The sequence below is a fragment of the Chrysemys picta genome, chromosome 2, assembly GCF_011386835.1.
Source record: "Chrysemys picta bellii isolate R12L10 chromosome 2, ASM1138683v2, whole genome shotgun sequence".
Taxonomy (NCBI): Eukaryota; Metazoa; Chordata; order Testudines; family Emydidae; genus Chrysemys; species Chrysemys picta.
In genome coordinates, this window is record NC_088792.1 from 84,181,957 (window position 1) to 84,207,647 (window position 25,691).

Sequence of the window (25,691 nt, forward strand, 5' to 3'; positions counted from 1 at the left end):
AGCTTGATTATCACTTCAAAAGTTTGTTTTCTCTTAATTAATTGGCCTCTCAGAGGTGGTAAGACAACTCCCACCTGTTTATGCTCTCTGTCTGTGTGTGTATATATATCTCCTCAATATATGTTCCATTCTATATGCATCCGAAGAAGTGGGCTGTAGTCCACGAAAGCTTATGCTCTAATAAATTTGTTAGTCTCTAAGGTGCCACAAGTCCTCCTGTTCTTCTTTTTGCGGATACAGACTAACACGGCTGCTACTCTGAAACTTTAGACACCTTTAGTCTCCACACCCATTCAGTCCTATTCATCTCAGCAAGAGGGCCAGCAGTTAGCAGCTTTTGTGATGTTGACTCTGTCCACTAGGAGACCACCTATCTGATTTCATATAGGCCACCAGACCTGAGTGACTGTAACCTGAGATATGTTAGGATAGGCATTTGCACATTTCAGTAAGGTCATCTCCACCTTGGAAGCTGACAAATGCGCATATTTAAACAAACCCTGATTGTGTGGAGATCTCACTCATTAATTAGTAAATACAAAATGGCCTACTCTCGCCTTGAGCCATGCACACTACTCCCAAAGGAACACGTCACATGTTGGTGGCGAACCTTAAGTAATGAGGATTTTCCAGCTTTTCGAGTCATTTCAGCCATGTGCAGCTGAAAATGTTTTCTGATTTCAAGATCAACCCAGCATTCAGCCAAATAAAAACCTAATTCAGATCTTTCCAATGCAAGTTGAAAGCCAAGCAACTGTTCACCCGAAGTGCCCATTTTATAGTTCTGCGTGTGTGTGCGTCTATAATCTATTTACCAGCATTCCTACTTCACTATGTGCCTGTTAATAAGATTAGTAATTAAAAAGCTTGATAGCAATTGGCAAGCATACTCCCCTCTCAGTTGGGTTGGCTTTGAGTCTCAGGCAGGGCTTTGAAGAGCATCTGAAGGAGTGAAGTCAAGAACCCTCTGCTGAAATCTGTGCTTGAAAGTGCAAATGGAAAAACCCCGGCCATTATGGGACAATCCCTTACAGTTTATTTTTGCCTGCATTTCTTATGCAGTGGGGCTGGGAAATGTTTGGAGATTTCCATATTTATGTCAGATGTACGGAGGAGGTAAGTGCAGTTTGTTTCTTGATTCCCTCTCAGAAGGGTACAGACGTGGAATGTTAAATATTTTTAAACCAAAAGTATGTCCATGTCAGTATCCCATCCATCTGATCGTTTTTTATATTCACTGGAGGGGGAGTTCTTTAGATTATATAGGCAAGAGACATAAAATGTATCAGCAGACCATCTCTAGCTACAGAGACGTTATACATCTTTATTTTATTTCACATTGCTTTCCATTGTGTCTCTCGTGTAACCCTTTTTCCTGAGTACTGCCCCAATTCAATACAATACTATTCCTTCCCAACTGAGCTCTGAAAACACAAGGAGGAACACTGTTTTGTATAAGAGAGAAGGTTCCTATGGTGCTGATTTTTTAATTCCCCTGCTAAATTACTTTCTGGGCATCAGAAGCTGGTTCAGTTCCTTATAGATTTACATATTTGGATCCAAAAATGCTACTGAGAAGGGAAGAGATTTACATTGATTTAATTAAGGGATTAATAATAGCCATTCAAACTGCTGCTGTTAATGCAGTTCTGTTATATAAGGCTTAATTTTAAAGGGTTGATAACTTGGCTGCAAAGTTGCCTGGAAGTTGGCAGAAACCCCTTAGGCAACGGGATTGCTACAGCTAAAATCTCACAAGAGGCTTTGGAAATGTAGATTAAACTGGTTTTGGTTCAAAAAGAGTTCTCTGGCTGGGATGCTGTTTTTTTTTCACCCGCTCCAAACTAAACAAAAAAATGTCAGAAATAGACATAAACCCAGAGTCAGTTGCTTTTCTGCACTTAGAAATCAAAGATCAGATTATTAAGTTAATTATAGAGAAAACTTACCACCAGTTCTAATAGGCAAATACCTATTTTTGTGAAGGGCAGACTATGTGGTTGACATGCTGACTAGCCTTAAAGAAGTTCCAGTAAGGTTCCTAGGACAGTTCTATTCAGTTTCTTTATGCTGCATCCATCACCATAGTACCTGAATCCCTACCACCTGTCACATGTGGTTCTTTCCGCCCTTCACCCTTTTTCTTCCCAGGAGAAAAACTTTGCAGATTTTTAAACTCTTTTTTTAACTTTGGTTCAAACACAAGTTTTAAACCCACTTGCAGGAGGCACTCAATGGTGTGCTGGGAGCTGGAGCAATTGTTTACATTAATTTCTAGATAGATTAGATTAGATATGCCATAAGGGCCAGGTCCAAAGCTTTCTGAAGTCAGTGGGATTCTTTCCATTTATTTCAATGGGCTTTGGATCAGAGCCTCACTTAGCATTTAGATACTGCAAGTGGTTGATGCTGTACAGAAATGTAAACTAGGATATATTAGCTAGAGAGATGATCTATAATTCCTGCTGGATTCTCAATTACAAATGTTTCAAAAGGCTACCATCTTCCTCCTTGAAAGTGATGCCAGAACATTGCCTTTTAATATTTTTTTTTAATTTAATTGCACATTATGTACACATATATAAATTATGTCTAACCCATTGCAGACAATTTTCCTGTCCGCCCAACAGAGATGTTCTAAAGGGCAGTTAGACTCAAGTATGAGGCTTTTTACTGTAACAAGATTAGCTTTCTAAGTTTCTCTTATCGAGCCCTGCAGCTGTAAATCTTTACAGCACACACAAGTGTACCTTTGATCAATGCCTCCAGCCTAAAAAGAAAAAAAAACACCACCCAACAACATGGATTTTCTGCAAAGTATGGTTTTCAGGGACCTAAATGAACAGCCTTATAACTTCAGCTGACTGCTGCATTTTCCCCCATTAGTATTATTGTGTAGGGCTGACTATGTGGTTGACACGCTGAAACACAAAAATAAAATCATTCCCTGCCCTGAAGAGCATAGTCTAAAAGTTCTTACCACAGGTATCTATACGATACAATAGCTGTCCAAACTTTAAAACCGATTATCTTCCTTCTCGTAAATGTATTCACTGCTTATCCTCTCTTTTATCCAGAGGGCTTGAACTGGGCAACACAGATATGAACCAGTTCTTTCTAGAGAGCATCACAGTTATTGTTCTGCGGTTTGAATAACGTATCAGTTAAGATGCCTATTAACTTTTAGGACAGTTATTTGGCAGCTAACCCATGTATAAATGAGATTATCAAATTAAAGATACAGTGGAACTTGTTTATAGTGAACTCAGATATAGGGACAGTCATACTTTATAGATACAGACCCAAGACACAGAGGGGCAGAGCCTCATTTGGAACAAATCATCCAAGCACCATTGACTTTAATGAAGCGATGCTGATTTACATCTGCTGATGAGCTGGCCCAAGGTTTAACTTTGAATCCAGAACTGAGCTGCCCCAGAGTCCATAGGGTGTTTGGATCTGAGATCTTGGTTCAGCTCATTCTAAAGAGAGGGGCTGGATGCAAAATTTGGATCCAAACATGACCAAAGTTGAGGGGAAGGGGGGCGTTTGGATCTGGGCTTTTGGTTCTGCCCCAGCTTTCGTTCGTTGTGAAGTAGAATAAAAGTCCCTAATTATTTCACTGTGTTACAACATGGCAAACTGCAAATCCAGATATAGTGAAGCTGTCTGGTGAAAAAAAGGACTTCACAAAGGGTCTGATCCTGATCCCCTTGAAGTCAACAGCAAAACTCCCAGGGGGTTCACTGGGGTTTGATTGGGTGTTATAAAAGGTCCCCACTGAATGTATAAGGACTGTTAAGTCTCTGATAACTCCCTAGTTTGAAAGGGAGTTATCTAACATAAGAGGCAAACAAAGGGGTTGTTAATAAAAGCATAGCCAGGAGGTATAAAATTAATTCCCTGAATAATACGGATTATTGCTCAGTGTTCATTTCAACTTCTTTGCAAGTAACTGAGCAGAGCCCATTGCAAGGAATGTTAATGCTGGAGATTAAATTCCAAATAATAGATATTTACGTAAATATTTTGGCTTGCTGTTAAAACCAGGAAAAGCTACTCAAAATCTGTTTTTGACTTAGTCAGCAGGTCTTTCTGAGGTGATCTCAAAGTCAAAGGCAGGGGCTTTTTCCAGGAGAAACCTGCAGTGGGGGACACCCCATTCAAGTACCATATGGCACTGTTGAGCCACCCCATTATAATAGAATCTCTCTGTTCCTCCCCCTCTTTGCCCTCTGCAAGGAACCAAGACTGCCTGTCTTTCTGTCCGTCTTCCCCTTTGCAAAGACCTTGTCTGTTTCACACTCAAAGCAGGGAGTGAGCACATCAATATTTCCTCTCTGATGATCTATAAATGCCCAAGTGCAATTTATAGTGTTAAGTTGGATCCAGGGAACTTGATCCAGCCTGCAAGTTTACATACTCACCTCGCCCCCATTAGTTACAATTAAGAACTGGGGTGAATCAGGAATCCTTACCGTGCCAATCCTAAACAAAGGCATTCAAAGCTGACTTGGTAAAAGTATGTAAGAGTGAGCGACTCCAGATAAGGAACTTTAGCGCTTTTGGTTTCAAAAAAAACCCAATTAACAGGTGAAGCCTAATTCTTTAAACGTCCAAGCCTTGCTGAGATATCCTTTTGTACCCCGTTTTTTGCAGGGTAGGCTCAGCTATCTCAGTGGAACCTTGCTGGTCAGCAGCTCACACTTGTAAGTGCATCTTCCCCCTGCTACTGCTTCTTCTGGTGCTGCACAGGTCACATCCCATGCGGGGCTGAGCTCTCCCAATTCCCACAGACTTCAATGGGAGTTGAGGGTGCTCAGCATCTCTCAGACAATGTGATTCAAGAAACTAAGCAAGGCTTTGTCGGCAAAATAAGATACCAATCAATGTAAGATTCACATTATGTTGGGTTATGATGGGGAGAAGGAAACTGACCAAACTGGGGGTAGTATGGAATGTGGAAGGGTATGTGCAGACAGCCATTCCAGCAAGTTCCAGTTCCAACCACTGTTCTGAGGTCTAACCTGCATCATAAACACTGCCACACTCGCACCTTCCTAGTCCTACCGGCTGAGGTCACTTTTATTCTAGCTTCCATCACTCCCAAATTCAGTATAACATCAATTAGTGATTTCTTACAGTGGCTTCCCCTATTGTCTTTCTGGGATTGTAAGGAAAGAACTTCATCTGATTCAGGTAAATGCACACCAAAGATGTTTCCGCCTGTTCCCCCATCTATAATACCTAAAGCTTCTCTTCCGTTGTCAGTGTAATTATGTTCCTGATGTTCATAGCTCATGCAGGGAAAGTAATTTATTTAATGACACATGATTGCCACCTCAAAACCAATATGCAGAGGTATCACATGCTAACTTTATTTGCAGGCTAGGACGGTGATGCATCAGACATCTGATGATGCCAGTAACTCTTTGATACACTTAAAGGCATGACTATAGGTCCTGGAGAGATCACCACCACTCTTTCCCCTTACATACAGTGGTTGGATAAACGGAGTTTGGCTCAGCATGCAGTGATGATTCCACAGTAGCTTTAAAGCTCTACAGCGCCGCACAGAACCAAATTATTTTACTAGCAGGCCAGTTAGAGTTACCAACTCAGAGTACTTGAAAACAATAGGACTTATAGTACCAAGAGCTACACAAATCGTCTTCAGTGTTGGGTCTGAGAGCATACAGGCAAACTATGCACTTGGCAAAATTTTGGCTAATTACCGTGCTCTTTAATCTGATGCTTTTTCGAATACCCATTACCTCGTTGAACAGAGTAACATACTATGGGCCTGATCCAAAGCCCATTCAAGTCAACAGGCAAGACTCCTTTTAACATCAGTGGATTTTGGATCAGACCTTATAACAATAAAAACATGTAATACTTCAGCAACATCCACTACAGTTTTGTTCTTTGATCGCTTGCCAGTTTTCACAATTTTTTGAGCCTTCTTTCCCCTGGAGCGTATGATATCCCCTTGCCCCCTTAATCACATACATCAGCAGTAATGGTGACTGCACATACAGTGACACAGTATCTTGTTAGTCTTTCAGAACGCAGGGCTGGATTTAAGAATTAGGGCCCAGAGGGCAAATGAACTGGGGGGGGGTGTGTGCAAAGGTACAGCCTGGCATGAAGTTTAAGCGGTTTCCTTGGGGGCAGGGAATAGCAGCAGCGCAGGAGCTGGAAATCAGAACCATGGGTTAGAACTGGAGGGTGAGCTTGAGAGGGGAGCGTGATGCAGGGGTGGAGGTGGTAGACCAGGGCTGGACTGGAGGATGTAGGCCAACCATGTAATGTCCTTTTGGCGGCTCAGAAAATCCAGCACCCCAGGGTTTAACGGAACTTACGTGTAGAAAGAGAATCCAACCCCTTTTGTGGGTATTTGGGGATTAGACTTTCTATAGTTAATTTAAAAATCAAACATTGTCTTGGTTTTGTGCTTTTTTTTCTTTCACTTTCCCCACCCCTCCATCCCCACCCCTAGTTTTCTCCTACAGTATCTTGGTGTTTCTTGCCCTCTATTTCACTGTTTCTCCTTCTTTTTCATTTTTCTGCGGTGTTACCCGCCCTTTCCTTTATTTCCTTCTTCCTCGCCCACCTTTTTCTCTGTGTTCTGCCCACTCCCTTCTGACTCTGATCCTTTCAGTTTTTCTCCTCCCCCATGTCCTCACTGCCAGAACACCAGAGCCAAACCCAGCCCGAACTATGGTGAGAGCCCAGTTCCGTAGCTCGAGCCTTTCCATTGTAGTGGGGCTTCGCTGTAATTTAAGAGCTACTTAAATGGTCTTTGGATTTTCTTTTTAGGGTCAATACATGCGGAGCTATCTGTCTCTAATCTCACTGCATTAGTCACAAATGTGCCTTCCGTTCACAACATCAGAATGGGCAAATCAGTTAAGACAGAAGCAAGAATTCACCCCGTGGCAGCTAATTGTCTGTCCCCTTTGCCAGCAACATAGCTAGTACATGGCTGTTCTCCTGTGAGAGGCCATAATGCTTTAATTTTGCTCTGTGCACAGGGCCCCCTTAGCTGTGTCTATGGAACTGGATTGGTCAGTCTTCCTTCCTTCCAGGTCTGTGCAGTAGGACAAACCAAGAAGCACAGTTTCCTATGGGCTATTGTCATTGCTCTGTGTGCATGTCCTCCAGGCATCCGATCCCCTGCTGAGGCACTAGGGGGTAGCTGCAGTACAGATACCGGGAGGCATTGTGTTAGGTATGGATGTGCAAACTTGGCTGGCACATGGTTGTGTTGTGAAAAAAGTTGTGGCGTACACACAAGTTAGCCATGGGCAGATCCACAGGTCTTGCTGCAAACTTTCAGATCCCTAGTGACTTCAGTAGAGCTATAGCAATTGACACTAGCTGAGGCTCTGTCCCCATGTGGTTTTTTAACCAGGTCAGAGTGGTGGCACAACCTACTTATGAAAACACAGTTACATTTATTATGTAGATAGGCCCTCAGCCACACTGTCCTTTGTGGAGATGAGGGTTTTTCCTTACCCCTCTTCAGTGCTGCACTCCTTGGCCCTTTAAGAGAGATGCACACATGTGAAATAAACCTCTCCGCCTCATCACCTCTCTCATTACCCTTTAACAGCTTGGGTAGCAATTAGTTACACTTTAATAGCTGTAGTCTTGTATACTACTCAAAGTGAACAACTGTGACATTCTCTCATTGGTCAGCGCTAGACTAGGAAATGTTTAGCAAAAAATCCCAGGGTTGCCAAGTATCAGTAAAAAATGCCCTAGTGTAGACAAGGCCACACAGTGGTGTATCGTGATTGTTCTGCTGAACTGGAGACTGGGCCTGGTGCTTGAGTCTAAATCAGGGGTGGGCAAACTATGGCCCGTGGGCTGCATCCAGCCCACCAGCCATTTTAATCCGGCCCTCGAGCTCATGCTGGGGAGTGGGGTCTTGGCTTTTCCCCGCTTTGGCACTCCAGCTGGGGAGCAGGGTCAGGGGCCACTCCTGGAAGCAGCGACATGTCCCCCCTCCAGCTTCTATGCGTAGGGCCAGCCAGGGGGCTCGGCTCTGCACACTGCCCCCACTCCAAGTGCCACAGCCAATGGGAGCTGCAGGTGCGGCACCTACAGACGGAGGGGGGACATGCCACTGCTTCCAGGAGCCGCTTGAGATAAGCGTCGCCCAGAGCCTGCACCCCTGAGCCACCCCCCCCATGCCCCAACCCCCTGCCCTGATCCCCCTCCTGCCCTCCAAACCCCTTAGTCCAAGCTTGGAGCACTCTCCTGCACCCCAAGCCCCTCATCCCCAGCCCCATCCCAGAGCCTGCACCCCCAACCAGAACCCTCACCTCTCCCTGGTGCCCCCACTCCGTGCTCCAGCCCTGATCCCCCTCCTGCCCTCCGAACCCCTCGGTCCCAGCACCCTCCTACACCCCAAACCTCATGAGCATTCATGGCCCACCATACAATTTCCTTACCCAGATGTGGCCCTCTGGCCAAAAAGTTTGCCCACTCTGGTCTAGATAGTCTCACATTTGCAACATGCTTTATTGGTATAGCACCCTCATATTGCTGCTGGCTGGCATCATCACTGAGGTATAAAAAGTTTGTCTGCTCAAGTCAGCCTAAGACGACTCTTCCACCTCTTAATGAGATGACATCACATTTAGGATTTTGTTGAATCAGTCACGCTGGTGACCTGCATGAAGTTGCAGGTGCAGCTGGGATCCTAACACAGCAATCATCAGCAATATACTGTCGTCTGGAAGACAACTGTTTGGCCCAAGATCCATCATGTAGCAATTACAGGCTAATCATCAAGGACAGAGAACATGTTGAATCTCATTATGGACTAGCTTCATCAGTTCCATAGCTTGTCACTTTTATCACTAGTTTATGGCTGCACAAGCAGTGGGAATTGCATACAAGGGTGAATGGATGAGCATACAAAGGTGTACATGCACGGATGTGGTACATGAATAGGTGTGCACGTATGGATCTGTATGCGTGGCTGTTCATATCATTAATGGTGAGCCATCTAATGACAGAACGGTGTTATTAAAACTGTATTTGAAGTCTCAAAAGTAATCAGGGCTGCCGGGGGGGGGAGGGGCGGGGCAAGTGGGGCAATTTGCCCCAGGCTCTGGGCTCCACAAGGGCCCCCACAAGAATATAGTATTCTATAGTATTGCAACTTTTTTTTATGGAAGGGGCCCCCGAAATTGCTTTGCCCCAGGCCCCCTGAATCCTCTGGGCGGCCCTGAAAGTAATAGCTCATTTCTCTCATTTGCTTGTTAAATGCTTCCTTTTGTTTCTCCTACAGGGGGATTTTTAATCCCATATCTCATCATGTTAATTGTAGAAGGGATGCCTTTGCTATACCTGGAGTTGGCAGTGGGACAGCACATGCGCCAGGGGAGCATAGGAGCGTGGAAAATCATAAGCCCCTACCTCAGCGGGGTTGGTACGTTCTCAATTCACGAACAGGGTTATTTTGAACTCCTAGCTGACTTTTGGGGATTCCTATGAGTTTTTGCATTAAATATAATTTAGAGCAGGAAATGGACAAAAATTGGGGTATTTATGGAATATAAAATGAAATGGGCAATATACAAATAAAATCAGAGTTCTGATCAAAGTCATGGATCCCTGGGTAATTAGCGAAAAGAGCTGTGCTAAAGTATGTGCAATGAACTTTAGTTTCCTCCAGAGCACAGGTTATAATACTTATACTACTCACACGTATATAGCACCCTACGTAGTGAAAATCTCAGAACACTTTGCAAACATTATATAATTAAGCTTCATAACACGCCCGGAAGTAGGCAAATATTATCCAGAGTTTCTACACAGTGAACTGAAGCACAGAGAGGTTGAGTGACTTATTCTGTGTCACCCAGGGAGTCATTGGCAGAGCCAGGCACAGAAGCCAGGGACTTTGCTTCCCTGACCCCTGCTGCCTCCCACACGTATGTGGCATTGACTGAACAACCTGCGAGGAGCTGCGAGTGGCCATCAGATCTCAAAAGAGCACATTGTTTGCCATTGTGTTTTGCTGCTGAGTCCCAATACAACATTTCAGCCACTTCCGTCCATGTCACTGGCTTATACTGTAAGATGGTGATATATAGCAAAGCCTGAAATGACTTCTCACATCTGTAGCACCTCCCAGGCCCTGTGCTATTGAACATTTTTATCAATGAGCTGGAAGAAAATATAAAATCAGCACTAACAAGTTTGCAGATGACACAAAGATTGGTGTAGTGGTAAATAATGAAGAGGACAGGTCACTGGTACAGAGCGATCTGGCTTGCTTGATGAGCTGGGTGCAAGCAAATCATATGTATTTTAATACAGCTAAATTTAAATGTATAGATCTAGGAACAAAGAATGCAGGCCATACTTACAGGAGGGGGGACTCTAGTCTGGGAAGCAGTGACTCTGAAAAAGATTTGGGGGTCATGGTGGATAATCAGCTGAATACGAGTGCCCAGTGTGACACTGTGGCCAAAAAGGCTAATGTGATCTTTGAATGCATAAGCAGAGGAATCTTGAGTAGGAGAAGAGAGGTTATTTTACCTCTGTATTTGGCACTGGTGCAATCGCTAATGGAATACTGTGTCCAGTTCTGGCACCCACAATTCAAGAAGGATGTTGATCAGTTGGAGAGGGTTCAGGGAAGAGCCACAAGAATGATGAAAGAATTAGAACATATGCCTAATAGTGCTAGACTCAAGGAGTGCCATCTATTTAGCTTGACAAACGTGTAGGTTAAGTGGTCACTTGATCATAGTCTATAAATGCTGACATGGGGAACAAATATTTGATAATGAGCTCTTCCATCTAGCAGACAAAGGTATAACATGATCCATTGGTTGGAAGTTGAAGCCAGACAAATTCAGACTGGAAATAAGGTGTACATATTTAACAGTGAGGGTAACTAACCCTTGGAACAATTTTCCAAGGGTCATGGTGGATTTTCCATCACTGGCAACTTTTAAATCAAAATTGAAAGTTTTTCTAAAAGATCTGTTCAAGGAATTATTTTGGGGAAGTTCCATGACCTGTGTTATACAGGAGGTCAGACTAGATGAACACAATGGTCCCTTCTGGCCAAATCTCTGAATCTATTAAGCTAAGGATCAGAAAAGCACTTTACAAGCATTAATAAATCAAACTTCATTACTTGCCTATGAGGTAGGGAAGGATTGTCTCAATTTTGCAGAAACTGAACCATGGAAAGTAAATGGCAGAACCCACCACCAGAACCCAGATCTCCGGCCTGCCTGTTTGGTGTTTTAACAACAAGATCCTCCTCCTGACAAGCTTAATGAAATACATCACAACAACAAAACAATGCACCAATTTACTACTCTCATCCTTCAACATAGGCCAGTAACTGAACTAATCCATCTAAAAATAGCCTAAATTGCCCTTCTAGCCTAAACTACTTCCAGTTCATTTGAACAAGAATTGTTCATCTCTAAAATGGTGTTGAATATTCACCATAAGTGACCAAAGTTCAGACTCAACTCCTGCATGCCCTTGAAAGAAGAGAGACTTCAATGGCAAGCATGCGTCACGTGCAGTAAAACAATAAATATGTAAATGTGTTGTTTGTGTGCAGGAAGGAGTTACAGCACTCTTCCTAGATACCAGGTAAAAACTTTATACCTGCCTCTGGAGATTTCCATTACTTGCATCTGAAGAAGTGAGGTTCTTACCCACGAAAGCTTATGCTCCCAATACTTCTGTTAGTCTTAAAGGTGCCACAGGACCCTCTTTTCAGAGTAACAGCCGTGTTAGTCTGTATCCGCAAAAAGAAGAACAGGAGTACTTGTGGCACCTTAGAGACTAACAAATTTATTAGAGCATAAGCTTTCGTGGACTACAGCCCACTTCTTCGGATGTTAGTCTCTAAGGTGCCACAAGTACTCCTGTTCTTCTTTTTACAGGACCCTCTGTTGCTTTTTACAGATTCAGACTAACACGGCTACCCCTCTGATAGGTAAAAACTTGGCATTGCTACCACAGAGGTTTCTTGCAAAGGGTCTAGTTCTAGGATGAAAAGCTCCTTCTTTTACCTGATATTTGATTTACATTTGTGCAGTACAATAGAGAACATGACAATCTGATGCGTATCAACAACCTGGGTTCTGAGAATACTATAGTTATGACATGAACACTATGGCGGGAGAGATACCAGATGCTTCCCGTGTGACAGGGATCTAAGAATTTGCCCCTGTTGCTAACGCCTGTTCAGCTGCACCTGTGTTAGCAATGCCAGATGCTCTAGCATAGGTGTGCTGGCACCATGCCAGTTAGCCCTGCTCTGCACAGGGTTACATGACACAATACTGAAAATGCCAGTGGCAGCTAGCAGTCCTTTCGCACTAGGGCTCCCAGCATAGCTAACATGGGGAGCGCATAATGGGTGTTAGCAAAGGTGCGAAATGATGAGAGAATTTTCCCAGTGGTCTCCAACCGTTTTACACACAACATCACTTTTTGAATTTAAATGCAATCCGGGATCTACCCCGCCCCTTCCCCAAGGCCCTGCCTCTTCCCAAGGCCCCGCCCCACTCACTCCATCTTCCCCTTCCTCCATCACTCGCTCTCGCCCACCCTCACTCACTTTCACCAGGCTGGGCTAGGAGGTTGGGGCTCGGGAGGGGGTGCGGGCTCTGGGCTGGGGCCGACGGGTTTGGAGTGTGGGAGGGGACTTCAGCTGAGCCTGGGGCAGGGTGTTGGGGTGTAGGAGGGGGTGAGGGGTGAAAGCTCTGGGAGGGAGTTTGGGTGCAGGAGGGGGCTCTGGGTTGGGGCAGAGTGTTGGGGTGCAGGAGGGAGCATGGGGTGCTGGCTCTGGTAGGGGGCTCAGGGCTGGGGGTTGGGGTGTGGGAGGAGTGCAGACTCCCAGTGGGTGGCGCTTACCTTGGGCAGCTCCCAGGCAGTGGTGCAGCAGGGCTAAGGCAGGCTCCCTGCCTGCCCCGATCCCACGCCGCTCCCAGAAGCAGCCAGCACACCCCCGTAGCCCCGAGAGGGGGGGCATGTGGCTCTGCATGCTGCTCCTGCCTGCAAGCATCGCCCCCACAGCTCCCATTGGCCGTAGGTCCCCGTTCCCAGCCAATGGGAGCTGCAGTGGCAGTGTTTGCAGCAGGAGCAGCGGTGGAGACCCCTGCCCCCACCAGGGACCGCAGGGGCGTGCTGGCTGCTTCCGGGAGCAGCATGGGGCCAGCACAGGAAGGGAGCCTGCCTTAGCCCCACTGCACCGCTGGACTTTTAGCAGACAGAGATCGCGATTGACTGTCAGAGGCTCCAGGATTGACCAGTTGGTCGCAATCTACCGGTTGGCAGAGTGTAGGGATTTTGCCACTGATTTGCATGGGAGCGGGATCATTCCTTTCAATTGTGACACTCTGGTAAATGCTGCTGGCTCTCTCTTCTAACCCACAGCATGAGGAAACCATCCTAGTTCGTTTGGCAAAAATAAGGGCGGGGCTCTCAGATTCTGTCCACACTACAATTTTTAACTGAGTTTGTAACCTTGAAGTGGCCTGATAGGCTCTAAACATGCATTTTTTTTTATCCACCTGCCACATGGTTAATCAGGCACTTAGTAACCACAGCAGTTTACACTAAAGTGAACATATGTCCCAATATTCTCCTGACAATTCCGGGTTTTCACATGTCTGGTGTTCTAGGAATATTTTGGGGACACCTGAATTATCCCAATTCCTCATTTTATCAGTCAAAATGTTTGTACAAGAGGTGTTTCTGTCCACAGGAGAATTTACTGTGTGTTTACCAGAGACGGCGAGTCCTGGGGACTGAGAGTTTAGTGTTTAACAGTGTTTAGAGTGAAGAGAAATTAAATGAGGGTTGGCACCAGCAAACTGTTCTTTGGCTTAAAGTGAATGATAATGACACTTGTTCAGTGTTTCATGATAGATTCACTTAGAACAGAATTACCAGGAAATATCCTCCACTTCAAGAAATGGCTCTATTCAGTCAGAAGTTCACAGTAGCAATACCAGCACTTTAAAAAAAGGGTACTTTTGTGGTGACACATGTAGAGTCTGTCAGAAAATATGGTCCCTTTAGCTAACAGTGTTTCATCCCTACTAAAGGTGTAGGATGGCACATTGTCTTCCCATGAGAGGTTCAGAACACTAGTTCTTTGCAGTGTGGATGTCTAACCATGAGTCACTAGGTTGGCTGGTCTCTTTGCCCCTAAGGCATTGCCACTTTCCCAATAGGACAGCTCTAAACCTTAGGTAGCTTCTATCTAGATGGGCTCCTATTTTTCCAGCCTTCTTTTCTGAACCTTTATGTTTCATTGGTGATGGTTGTCTGGGAGAGCTAAAATGACTGAAGAAGTGAGTGTGTAATTTTTAAATTCTGCAGTCTGATGTACAGCCAGTTTGCCCTTCCGCTGACTTTTCCTTTTTTCATTCTCAGGCATTGCCAGTGTGGTAGTGTCATTTTTCCTCTCCATGTACTATAACGTTATAAATGCCTGGGCATTCTGGTACCTGTTCCATTCATTCCAGGTGAGTAGAAACACTGATGATCTGCATTGCTAGATAATGACCTAACTTTTTCCAGGGGTGGGCTGGGGCCAAAGTGCTTGGGAATTCTGAAAACATACCTGGCTTGTTTGGCAAAAATATGAGCCAATTTCCAGGCAGGTGACACTAGACCAGAGGGGAATCTGCAGTGTGCAGAAGGTATATGAAAACTTAAATTCTGCAGCGGCTGTCGGGCAGTGAGCTGATAATCAGCACTACAATCTGACCACTGAATGGTCCCTTTTAGAAGTGTATTTATTTGAGTTGCTTATGGTCATCATCAGGCCATGATGACCGACTTCAGAAGCCCTGTCTGGCTAAAGTTTGTTGGCAGTGAACACTTTAAAAGGTAATTAGGTCTCCAAAGGGGGACATTCTTTCACATCCTTGTGAGACCTTTGCTAATCATTTGATCAACAAAATGAAAATAAAAGCTTTCTGCGATGAGCTGTGTAGCTTCTCCCAGCAGCACAGAATGGGTGTTTCCAATAAAGAAGTAAATAAGGTTTCATGATGTATCATTTCCGGAGTTTCTGCAGGGACTTAATAAATCTTTATTGTGCACTGACACTTGAACTTGGATAGTGAGGTAATGATTAAGCCGAGTAGCCACTTCCCTATGACACTGAGGCATTATTTGCTTCAGCAGGACTTACAAATGCATAGGACTTGTCCAAAGATATCTGTGACGTGATGTTGTCTTTTACAACATGCTTTATGTTTCAGAAGTGCTTACTAATGATTAGGGGTATTGAACAGCTTCCATATGAGGAGAGATTAATAAGACTGGGACTTTTCAGCTTGGAAAAGAGATGACTATGGGAGGATATGATTGAGGTCTATAAAATCATGACTGATCTGGGGAAAGTAAATAATGAAGTGTTATTTACTCCTCATAACACAAGAACTAGAGGTCACCGAATGAAATTAATAGGCAGCCAGTTTAAAATAAACAATAGGAAGAATTTCTTCAGACAACCACAGTCAACCTGTGGAACTCTTTGCCAGAGGATTTTGTGAAGGCCAAGACTATAACAAGGTTAAAAAAAACCTAGATAAATTAATGGAGGATAGGTCTATTAATGGCTATTAGCCAGGATGGGCAGGGATGGTGCCAGAAGCTGGGAATGAGTGACAGGGAATGGATCACTTGATGATTACCTGTTCTGTTCATTCCCTCTGGGGCACCTGGCACTGGCCACTGTTGGAAGACAGGATACTGGGCTAGGTGGACCATTGGTCTGACCCAGCATGGCCGTTTTTATGTCAATAGTTCCATAAGAAAATGGTAATGTAACCATAATCCAGGGGCAGAGTCTATCTCAGATTAATGCTATTTATTTCTGCGGGACTTAACATCCTAAGAACATTAGCATTCATGGGAATTTCCACAAACATTCCCAGCCTTTACTCCTGTGACTAGTCCCAATATATCACTGGTATGAGCTGAAGAGAAGGAGATGATGAAAATGAAAGAACAACATCACTGCATGTATGTCGACTTCCTGCTATTAGGTATAAATATGTCAGTGAGGTTACTCATGGGAATAAGAGCTGCAGGATCTGTCCCAGAGTCCCCATACATCTACAGCACAATACGCCCCTGGCTTCCTTGAACTGTCACTTTGCACGATACCTTTTCTCTTCCCACCACGCCTCATCAAGATACTAAAGCTCTGAAAATCCCTGCTACATGCTTAACTTTTGCAACTTTTGCATTTGTTTGGTCCCCAAAGGATCCCTTGCCATGGGCCAGTTGTCCACTGAACAGTAACCACACCGGTTATGATGAAGAATGTGGGAAGACCTCGTCTACTCAATACTTTTGGTACAGGAACACCCTGAACATTTCACCATCCATTGAGGAGTATGGGAGCATCCAGTGGGAGCAAGCGATATGCCTGATCCTGGCTTGGCTGGTGGTCTATCTGTGTATTCTGAGGGGAACAGAGTCTACCGGCAAGGTAAGAGGATAATAACTGTTGATTCAGAGTTAAACCATAAATAGGACTTGCAGAAACCAGCTTTAAGTGATGTTAACTGGAAAAAAACAAACAACTTTTGACAGGCTTTTTAAACCTGGCTGGTTTGAATTCCTCTTCACCAGGGAAACACAGTTTGACCATTGCCTGACTGCTCATGCAGGACCATATAGTCTATGCACAGAGACAGGGCCGTATACTGTATGCACATTGGCACTCAGGCTGACATTTAAAGACTGATGAATGCATCCAATAGCTTGTACATTGGGAGAGCGTTTGCATAACCTCATTTGGTTCTAACCATGAGTGGTGTAATAAATCGGCGTGTTGTCTACATTCCCACACTACAATCAATAGCTATGCTGCCTACATATGTGGCATGGGGATATTTGTCTCCAAAACATAGAACACTACCACTTTAGCTAAAAGAGGATCTCTACTAGCTGCAGTAGCTTAAGGCATATAGCCTCTGTGGGCCAGTCTCTGGACAGCAGGCAGCATATTTGTACAAGTGTCATAGAACGTCACAGTTCATCCTGCAGAGGGCAGGGTACAAACATTAGCCATTTCATTGCATACTGCCGTCATCTAATCAAAGCCCCCGAGTTCTGTCCCTGTTTACAATGTGGTGGTTGTTGGCATGTGCCATAGTCAAGGACTATGAAGTCTGTTTGTCATGGACTCACAGGTGTGAGCTGATCAGACATAGACAAAGTATCAGAGGGCGCAGGTCAGTATTCTGCTATTAGATATAAACACCAGTGTGATACTGAAGCTCCGTGGCGATCACTTGTGGTGCCGTTATTGAAAAGCTGCCTTTTGACTAGTTTGGAGGAAGAACTTATCTGTGACTCAGACAAGAAAAAGCAGCTTGTTCTATGGATGATAGGAACTTATAGACTCCATTTGTAAACATACCTTTATGGGAAGGAAAGCAGGAATTACCTCACTTTGTAGTCACTTTTAAATTGGCCTCTTGTGTTAATCCCTTGAATGCCACATTCAATGAAACTGACTCTCAGCAAATTTAAAACTAATAATTAATACTTTTTCACACAATACACAGTTAGTAGTTAGTGGAACTCACTGACATGTTAACATTCAGAGTAACCTTAGCAAGATTTTAAAAAATTGGACATTTATATGGACAACATGAATATTCAGGTATAATAGTGGTATATAACAATGGTAAGGATTTTTAAAAACCAAGAGTTGTCAAAGAGATAGAAAACCCTCATGTTTCAGGCCATTAGCCATCCTCTAACTAATAGAGGTTAGGAGGAAACTTCCCCTGTGGACAGACAGGTTATTCTATAGCTACTTATTTCAGGGTCTCTGGTACCATCCTCTGAAGCAGCTGGTTCTGGCCTCTGTCCAATCCGGTATGGCAATTCCTGTGTTCCATGTGGGAGGGCCGCTTTGAGTGACATTTACTCTGCAGCATCAAAGTTCTAAGAAGTTCTAAGATTTTACAGTCTAGACCCATGGGGCCAAACTGATGCCACTTCGTTAAGCATGCTGCCTTCAATCAGAGCCAGGGCCAGCTCCAGGCACCAGCCTAGCAAGCTGGTGCTTGGGGCGGCACATGGAAGGGGGCGGTACGTCCGGCTCTTCCGCGGCAATTTGGCAGCGGGTCCCTCACTCCCTCTCAGCGGGAAGGACCTGCCGCCGAATTGCCACCAAACAAGTGGCAACAGTAGAATCCGGCGGAAGTGCCGCAGATCGCGATCGCGGTTTTTTTTTTTTTTTTTTGGCTGCTTGGGGCGGCAAAAACCCTGGAGCCGGTCCTGATCAGAGCAGAGCCAGACAGACCCTATTGGAGTAATGTAGAAAAGAAATAACATGTTGTCAGGTTTCCTTCCCCACTCTGAACTCTGGGGTACAGATGTGGGGACCCGCATGAAAGACCCCCTAAGCTTATTTTTACCAGCTTAGATTAAAAACTTTCCCAAGGCACAACTTCCACCTTGAACAGTATCGCTGCCATCACCAAGTGATTTAAACAAACATTCAGGGAGGGCCACTTGGAGCCCTACCTTCCCCAAATATCCCCCCAAGCCCCTACACCCCCTTTCCTGGGGAGGCTTGAGAATAATATCCTCACCAATTGCTACAGGTGAACACAGACCCAACCCTTGGATCTTAAGAACAATGAAAAATCAATCAGGTTCTTAAAAGAAGAATTTTAAATAAAGAAAAGGTAAAAGAATCATCTCTGTAAAATCAGGATGGTAAATACTTTACAGAATAACAAAAGACTCAAGAACACAGAGGATTTCCCCTCTAGGCAAAACCTTAAAGTTACAAAAACAGGGATAAACCTCCCTCTTAGCACAGGGAAAAATTCACAAGCTAAAACAAAAGGTAATCTAACGCATTTCTTTTCTGCTATTACTTACTATTTCTGCAAGACTAGATGCTTAGTTCAGAGATATTTTCCCCTGCCCTGTTTCCTGGCTGGCTCCGACAGACACAGACCAAAAACCTTCCCCCACAGATTTGAAAGTATCTTCTCCCCTTATTGGTCCTTTTGGTCAGGTGCCCCCAGGTTATCCTAGCTTCTTAACCCTTTACAGGTAAAAGAGGAATTAACCCTTTACAGGGTAAAGAGGGATTTTATGCTACCCTTAGCTGTATGTTTATGACACATGTCTACTGTTAATCTGTGGGAGGGGAGGTCGCCCAGGATTTTTTTTAACCTTACAACAGGATACCCCCAAAAGCTGAAAAAGATCTCCCTCCTGAACCTGTTTTCAGAATAAAGATTAGATTTATATCCTCAAATCATATGAGACAAGCACAGAAACCCATGGGCACCCAAGAGTATGGAAAATAAAAACAACTTGCTGAACTTGGCTCTATGTGGCAAAGTTAAATACCCAGCCTACTGCATAGGTCCATTGTGGCCATGATATTGACATAGAGTCTGGGTTTGAAAGAAGCTCTGTGTGTATCTTAATTAGAAAAACAGCAGTAATGTTATGTATTGTGCAATAGACCCAGCTGCTAAGTTATTTGAAACTAATGCATTTAAAAGGTTGTTTTTTTTAAATAAGAATGTAAAATAACTTAATAAAAGCTTCTAATGAAGGTGAAGTAGACAACACACACACTGCGAAAATGCAGGACAGACTTGATGACCTGACCTCTGGTTAAATGACACTTTCAGTAATGGAAGGTCATTTAAAGCCCAAGACAGGATTGAGAATTCCACTGTCGTTTCTCAAAAAGAAAAAAGTTCCCAAAGGTTTTAGATACCCCTGAAACCTTTAGAAAATTCAGGGTTGTACCACTGCTAAGTGGAGTCAGATAGGGCCTGATCCTGAAACACTGAAGACACCGAAGTTTTGCCATTGACTTAAATGGAAGTAGGATTGAACCTGAAAACAGGATCTGACGTTGAGCACCAACAATTCTTGTTGAAGTTAATGGGAGTGGAGGATACTCAACATCTGTTAGCCTCACGTCCTGAGTCAGGACTTGGAGTTACATTGATTTTGGGAAACCACGGACTTTTAATGGCCAGACTGTGGAGCCTTAATATCCATGTTGGTGAGCACTTACTTGAGTAGCCCATTTGTTGGAAGAGAACTACTCACGTGATTAAGTGCTCAACAACATGACTCTGGCTCTGAGTCAGGACTGAATTTTCTGTGCAGTTATCAAAATTTCAAATGACTCAGTAGCTCCGTGGCTGTGCAAAGAAAGGTTCACTTGCATTACTGTTATTCATTATAAGTAGTATTAGACTAGCACCAAGTGGCCCCAAGCAAGAGTGGGGCTCCATCGGGCTAGCTGAGGTACAAACAGATAGTGAGAGCTCCAGAGAGCCCTTTCAGGAATTTTCACCGTCTGAGAATTTACTCAAATCTTTGGAAGCTCCAGGAGGCTGGTTTCTGTTTCATAATCAGAACTGATTTTAGTTTAATTGCACTAAAATTAACTTGGGATAATATGATGAAAATGCTTCATTCCATGTTTATCAGGGTTTACATATAAATTTTTGGACTCACCATAAGAATACGTTCAAAGGGGAATCCATTGGATTGTCCCTTTTTGGGGTTTGTATTTCAAGGAAATTAATATCTGGTTCAAAATCACAGGCCTGTTCCAAGGTGCATTGTATTGAGTGGGCTGCAGATCAGGTCCCAATCATTTCCTGGCCTAGATAATAATATAAGATGTTATTTGCAAATCTTAAAGTAAGTTTAAAATTTGAATTTGCTTGTTACCATTTATGTTGTTATTTTTTGGATTTTTCTTAGACTGGACAATGAAAATTGACTCATTAGTTTCACAGTTTATAGTCAGTTGCCAGTCAATTTTACCCTAGCAAAATGCTTTAAAGTTTGGATCGCAAACACTGCAGAGGAATGTTTATTAATTCTTCTTATTACAATAAAGCATTTCCTTTGTGATTTAAAAAAGAAAATAATGGAAATATTGCCATTAGTCTTAGATTTGTTTTTGTAATACCTAAATTTTGGGCCTAATTTGACCTGAAAGTGCTCATTTAAGGATCAGTAAAAGGCAGCAAATGTGATATTATGAATATTTCATTCAGAACAAACAAAAATACAGGATTTGCCATACCAGATTAGTACAATGGTCAATATATAGACTGCGACATTGTCTGCAAATGGAGATATGCATGCCTACAGTGTACCTAAGAATGCAATCCTATTCCAGGAAGGAAATTTCTTTCTGATATACCCCCCTCATTGTCTCTCCCCGTCCCTCACTGCTAATCATTGTAAACTCTGTAGTATGAGGATTGATAACCTTTTCCAATTTTATCTTGATAATGTAACTATAGACATTATTTGACTTTTTCCTTCTTCCTATACCCGTACAGTTCTTGCAAAACAGTAACAGATGCCAGTGCAGATTAACGCTTTAATTAATTTACCTTTTCTTTTGCGCAGGTTGTCTACGTAACAGCTTCTTTGCCATATTTGGTCCTCATCATATACTTAATTAGAGGACTAACACTACATGGAGCTGTGAATGGGCTGATGTACATGTTTACACCAAAGGTACCGAAAATATACACTGAATTTTTAACAAAACTTTATTATAACTGTATAATTTCATACAAAAATAGTAACTTATTTTTATTGAGATTATATTTTGACAATAGTAAGTTAGGTCTGATATTGTATGTATCTAGACTCTTGAGGATACACCACTATATCACCAATGAGTTATTCGCTTCCTCACCCAGGAAAAGAAGTGTCCTATCAAACGTGAGCTGTGTTGTATTATTTATATACTGAATAACAATATCAGACCAAATTCATCGCTGAATTCAACAGAGTTACACCACAGGTGAATATGGCCTAAGATACATTTCAGTCCAAAGATGTCAAAGGAGATCATTAGACGTTTCTTTGCTAGCGTAGATGGGTGCAGTTCCAGTTACTTCAGTGAAATTTTGCTCATCTACAGCAGCAGAGAATTTATCCCTGCACATAACAAAACCATTTTATTCACCCACTGGAGAAACACACGCACACAGCCTAGTCCTGCACTGCTTCTATGTGTAAGACTCACACTGCCTTTAATAGGTGCTGTGCGAATATAAGGTCTCAAGCAGAATCAGGTCCCTAATAAATGAGATTATCTCTCCTCTATGTCTAGATACTACAATGATGAGAGCCTTAGACATACCATAGATAAACAGTCTGAAGTCCACTTTTATTTTCATCAGCCATTGCTCACTCTCTTGTTTTACAGCTAGAGCAATTAGCAAATCCTAAAACCTGGATTAATGCAGCTACCCAGATCTTTTTCTCACTTGGTCTTGGTTTCGGAAGCCTGATAGCGTTTGCCAGCTACAACGAGCCAAACAACAACTGCGAGAGACATGCCATTATCATCTCTTTGATAAACAGCAGCACGTCAATATTTGCCAGTATTGTGACTTTCTCTATCTATGGCTTTAAGGCGACTTTCAACTATGAAAACTGTCTAAGCAAGTAAGAGACTGGAGTTTTAACTTATTTTTCCTCCGAGACATGACATAGGATGTTACACATAAGAAAAGAGATTACATATATACACAAATAGCAACTGTGCAGCATAGCTCCTTGACTGCCACTTGAACAGAGCTGATAAATATGCAAGAGAGATTAGATTAGATAAAATCTGAGATTAGAATTCAGAGTGCACTGTTTTTTTTATGACTAGTACTGATTATCAGAGTTCAGGTTACTATTGCCTGCAAGTTTTGAAGGTACCATTGCTGACAAATGAGTTTAAAGACCCACCTACATTGCAGCTATAAGCCGGAGGGTTGAGCAGGTTACAGAACATTGTTCCCTGAACCAGTTACAACACTCTTTTCAATTGCCCTGGAAAAGGCATGCACCTATGTCCTGTCACAAGGTTAATCTCGGAAGTCCAAGGACTTAGGCGAGGGACCGAGTTAGGTCCTGCCTACACTGCCAAGTTTAACTATGTTGTGCCCAGGTCACTGCCTCAGCATGATAGTGAAGATGGCTACAGAGCTTTCTACCTCTGATGAGTGGTGTCTGAAGTCTATTCCATTAAACAGACAGTGGCTGGATTCCTACTGACTGCTTTACCAGTAAAGCCCACCTTTAAGGTAACTGTAGGCAGGCATGACGCCAGGAAAGGAATGGACAGCAGACACTTTTTAGAAAGCATGAAAGAGCTTCTTTGCTGCTGCTCCTGTTAAAGCACACTCACAACTGGAGAAAAGTCTGATAGAGTCAGCGAGTCCCAGGCCAGAAGGGACCACTAGAACATCTAGTCTGACCTCTAGTATACCCCAGGCTACCCACTCAGCATCTGCACACTGACCCAACAACTGAAATGAGATCAAAGTATTACAACCCACAGGAAACTAGATTATTATGAGCCACAGGCAAAGAACAGGAGGGAGTGCGGTGCACCAGTGCCCAAGGCTGATGCAATGGCAGGGAAATTATTAAATGAGATATACCCAGATAATGCTGGCAAATGACCCACACCACACACTGCAGAAGAAGGCAAAAAACAAACAAATAAAAAAAAACAACACAAGGCCCAATTGTATCTAGGGGGAAATTCCTTCCTGACCCCACATATGGCGATCAGTTAGACCCTGAGCATGTGAGCCAGAACCAGCCAGCCAAGCACCTGAGAGAGAGAATGTTCAGTGTCACCTCAGAGCGCAGCCCTCCCTGCCCAATGTCCTGTCTCCAGCTTGGGCCATCTCCTGATCCTTCAGAGGAAGGAGATAGAAAAAATTGTTCAGAAAGAGACATTTCCCAGCCCTTCTCCCCTCCCCCCCCCCATCAAAAATGAAAACAGGAGTTCTCAATAAAAGGCTTACTTTTGAGAAATGAAAATCATTCAAAGGAACCCTATGGCTTGTCCCCCCACCCCATTATAAAAGAGTAAGCATGAGAAGGAAAATCCCAACAGTCTCCATATGACACAAAGGCACAGTACAACTATCACTGCTTGAAAAAGCTTTGTACAATAGCTGGAAATTCCACAGACTCTCCAGTGTCAAGGGCTCTCATGGTACATCATCCCAGGAATTATCCAAACCGATTATCAAAATAGCAAACAAACAAGAATTTTGGAAAGCGCAAATACCGAGGGCCAAATTTTGCAGACATCCTTTTTGCAGATACAATTTGCAACCTCAAAACGTATGTCCAATCAATAGTTTTACCCACCTTTCAGTTGTGGGCACAAATCTGGGTATGAGATTGCAGGCTCCGTTGAAGTAGACAGAGGTGCAGGTGCTCTAATCTATACTCATGGGTCATCCTGTGATCACAAAAAATGAACACAAGATGTACAGCCACGCAAACTCTTAGACACGAGATTTACAGATACATGCTGTGCCTGGCCTGGCTGGAAACACAGACCTTAATCTTCACCTAAATCCTCAAGAGGACTTAGAATCTGCTTCTTCAGAATTATCTGCTCTCCAACATGCATTAAGTTCTCTGCTTCCTTTTGACTTGTATAAATAAGTATCATGCTCTGACATGCCACCTTCAGTCTGGCGGTAGAAAATACTGGTGAAAAGACTGAACAAGCAGAAATCCTTTTCTTTTTTCATGATGTCAATCATTTGCAGGTATGCACAGTGACATAACAACAGGTCTGTGCGGAAAGGAGATAAATTTGGTTCTCACATGTGTGTCAAGCCTTCTGGCGGAAGTACTGCTGAGAGATGTAACAGGAGTAAAGAGCATGAAATACGCTATGCATTTGATCTCAGAACTGTGTCCCCGAGTCCTTGGAAGAGTGCAACCCTAGGTGTCTATTTGATACAAAAGTCATTTTCATGGTCACGTCTGGACCACGATCATAATCAAGTGGCTTTGTTCCAGTATCCTATCGGACAGCTCCCAGACATGATGTGCCATGTGAGCCAACCCCCGTATCAGCCTGAATCTCTGTCCAAGGTACTAAGATATGTTCCACCAGCTGGATGATCCTGCATGGTGCTGAGTTCTCCCTGCTGGGAACTACAAAGCATCAACTCCTATTGACTACAGAGAGATGTGAAGGAGTTCAGCACTTCACAGAAGATGCTCAACACACTGCAGGATCTGATCCTAAAGCCATATTCTCACACGTATACAAAGTCTCAGTGACTGGACTACTATTATATTTTTAAGTATCAGATGGGTAGCCGTGTTAGTCTGAATCTGTAAAAAGCAACAGCGGGTCCTGTGGCACCTTTAAGACTAACAGAAGTATTGGGAGCATAAGCTTTCGTGGGTAAGAACCTCACTTCTTCAGATGCATCTGAAGAAGTGAGGTTCTTACCCATGAAAGCTTATGCTCCCAATACTTCTGTTAGTCTTAAAGGTGCCACAGGACCCGCTGTTGCTTATTATATTTTTGTTAGATTTACGCAACACTAACCCATTGCACTAATCACAGCAGAGGACAGGCTAATATTCCAAGCATCTCCTTTGTCAGAAAGTAATTGATGCCATGTGGTCATCATATTAAAAGAGGCACAAAGGAAAAGAGACAGAGGGACAGATTTTCAGCTGATGTAAATACCGTAATACCACTGATTTCAGTGGAGCTATGCCAGTTTACATGAACTGAGGATCTGAGCCAGAATTTGGGACCATCCACTCACAGCAATAATTGCAAATGGAACTGAGAAGAATAAAAT

General features: G+C 43.4%; 1 protein-coding gene across 1 annotated transcript in view; it reads left to right on the top strand.

Moving 5' to 3' along the window:
* The first annotated feature begins 899 nt into the window (after positions 1 to 899).
* The window catches only part of SLC6A20 (solute carrier family 6 member 20), a 38,100-nt gene continuing 13,308 nt past the window's right edge, over positions 900 to 25,691 (top strand). The window contains exons 1-6 of the mRNA XM_065587100.1: positions 900 to 1,116; positions 9,305 to 9,445; positions 14,440 to 14,531; positions 16,286 to 16,513; positions 21,457 to 21,567; positions 22,268 to 22,509. Coding sequence (XP_065443172.1) covers positions 996 to 1,116; positions 9,305 to 9,445; positions 14,440 to 14,531; positions 16,286 to 16,513; positions 21,457 to 21,567; positions 22,268 to 22,509 — 935 coding nt within the window. The 5' untranslated portion in view covers positions 900 to 995. The remainder of the gene's footprint in view (positions 1,117 to 9,304; positions 9,446 to 14,439; positions 14,532 to 16,285; positions 16,514 to 21,456; positions 21,568 to 22,267; positions 22,510 to 25,691) is intronic.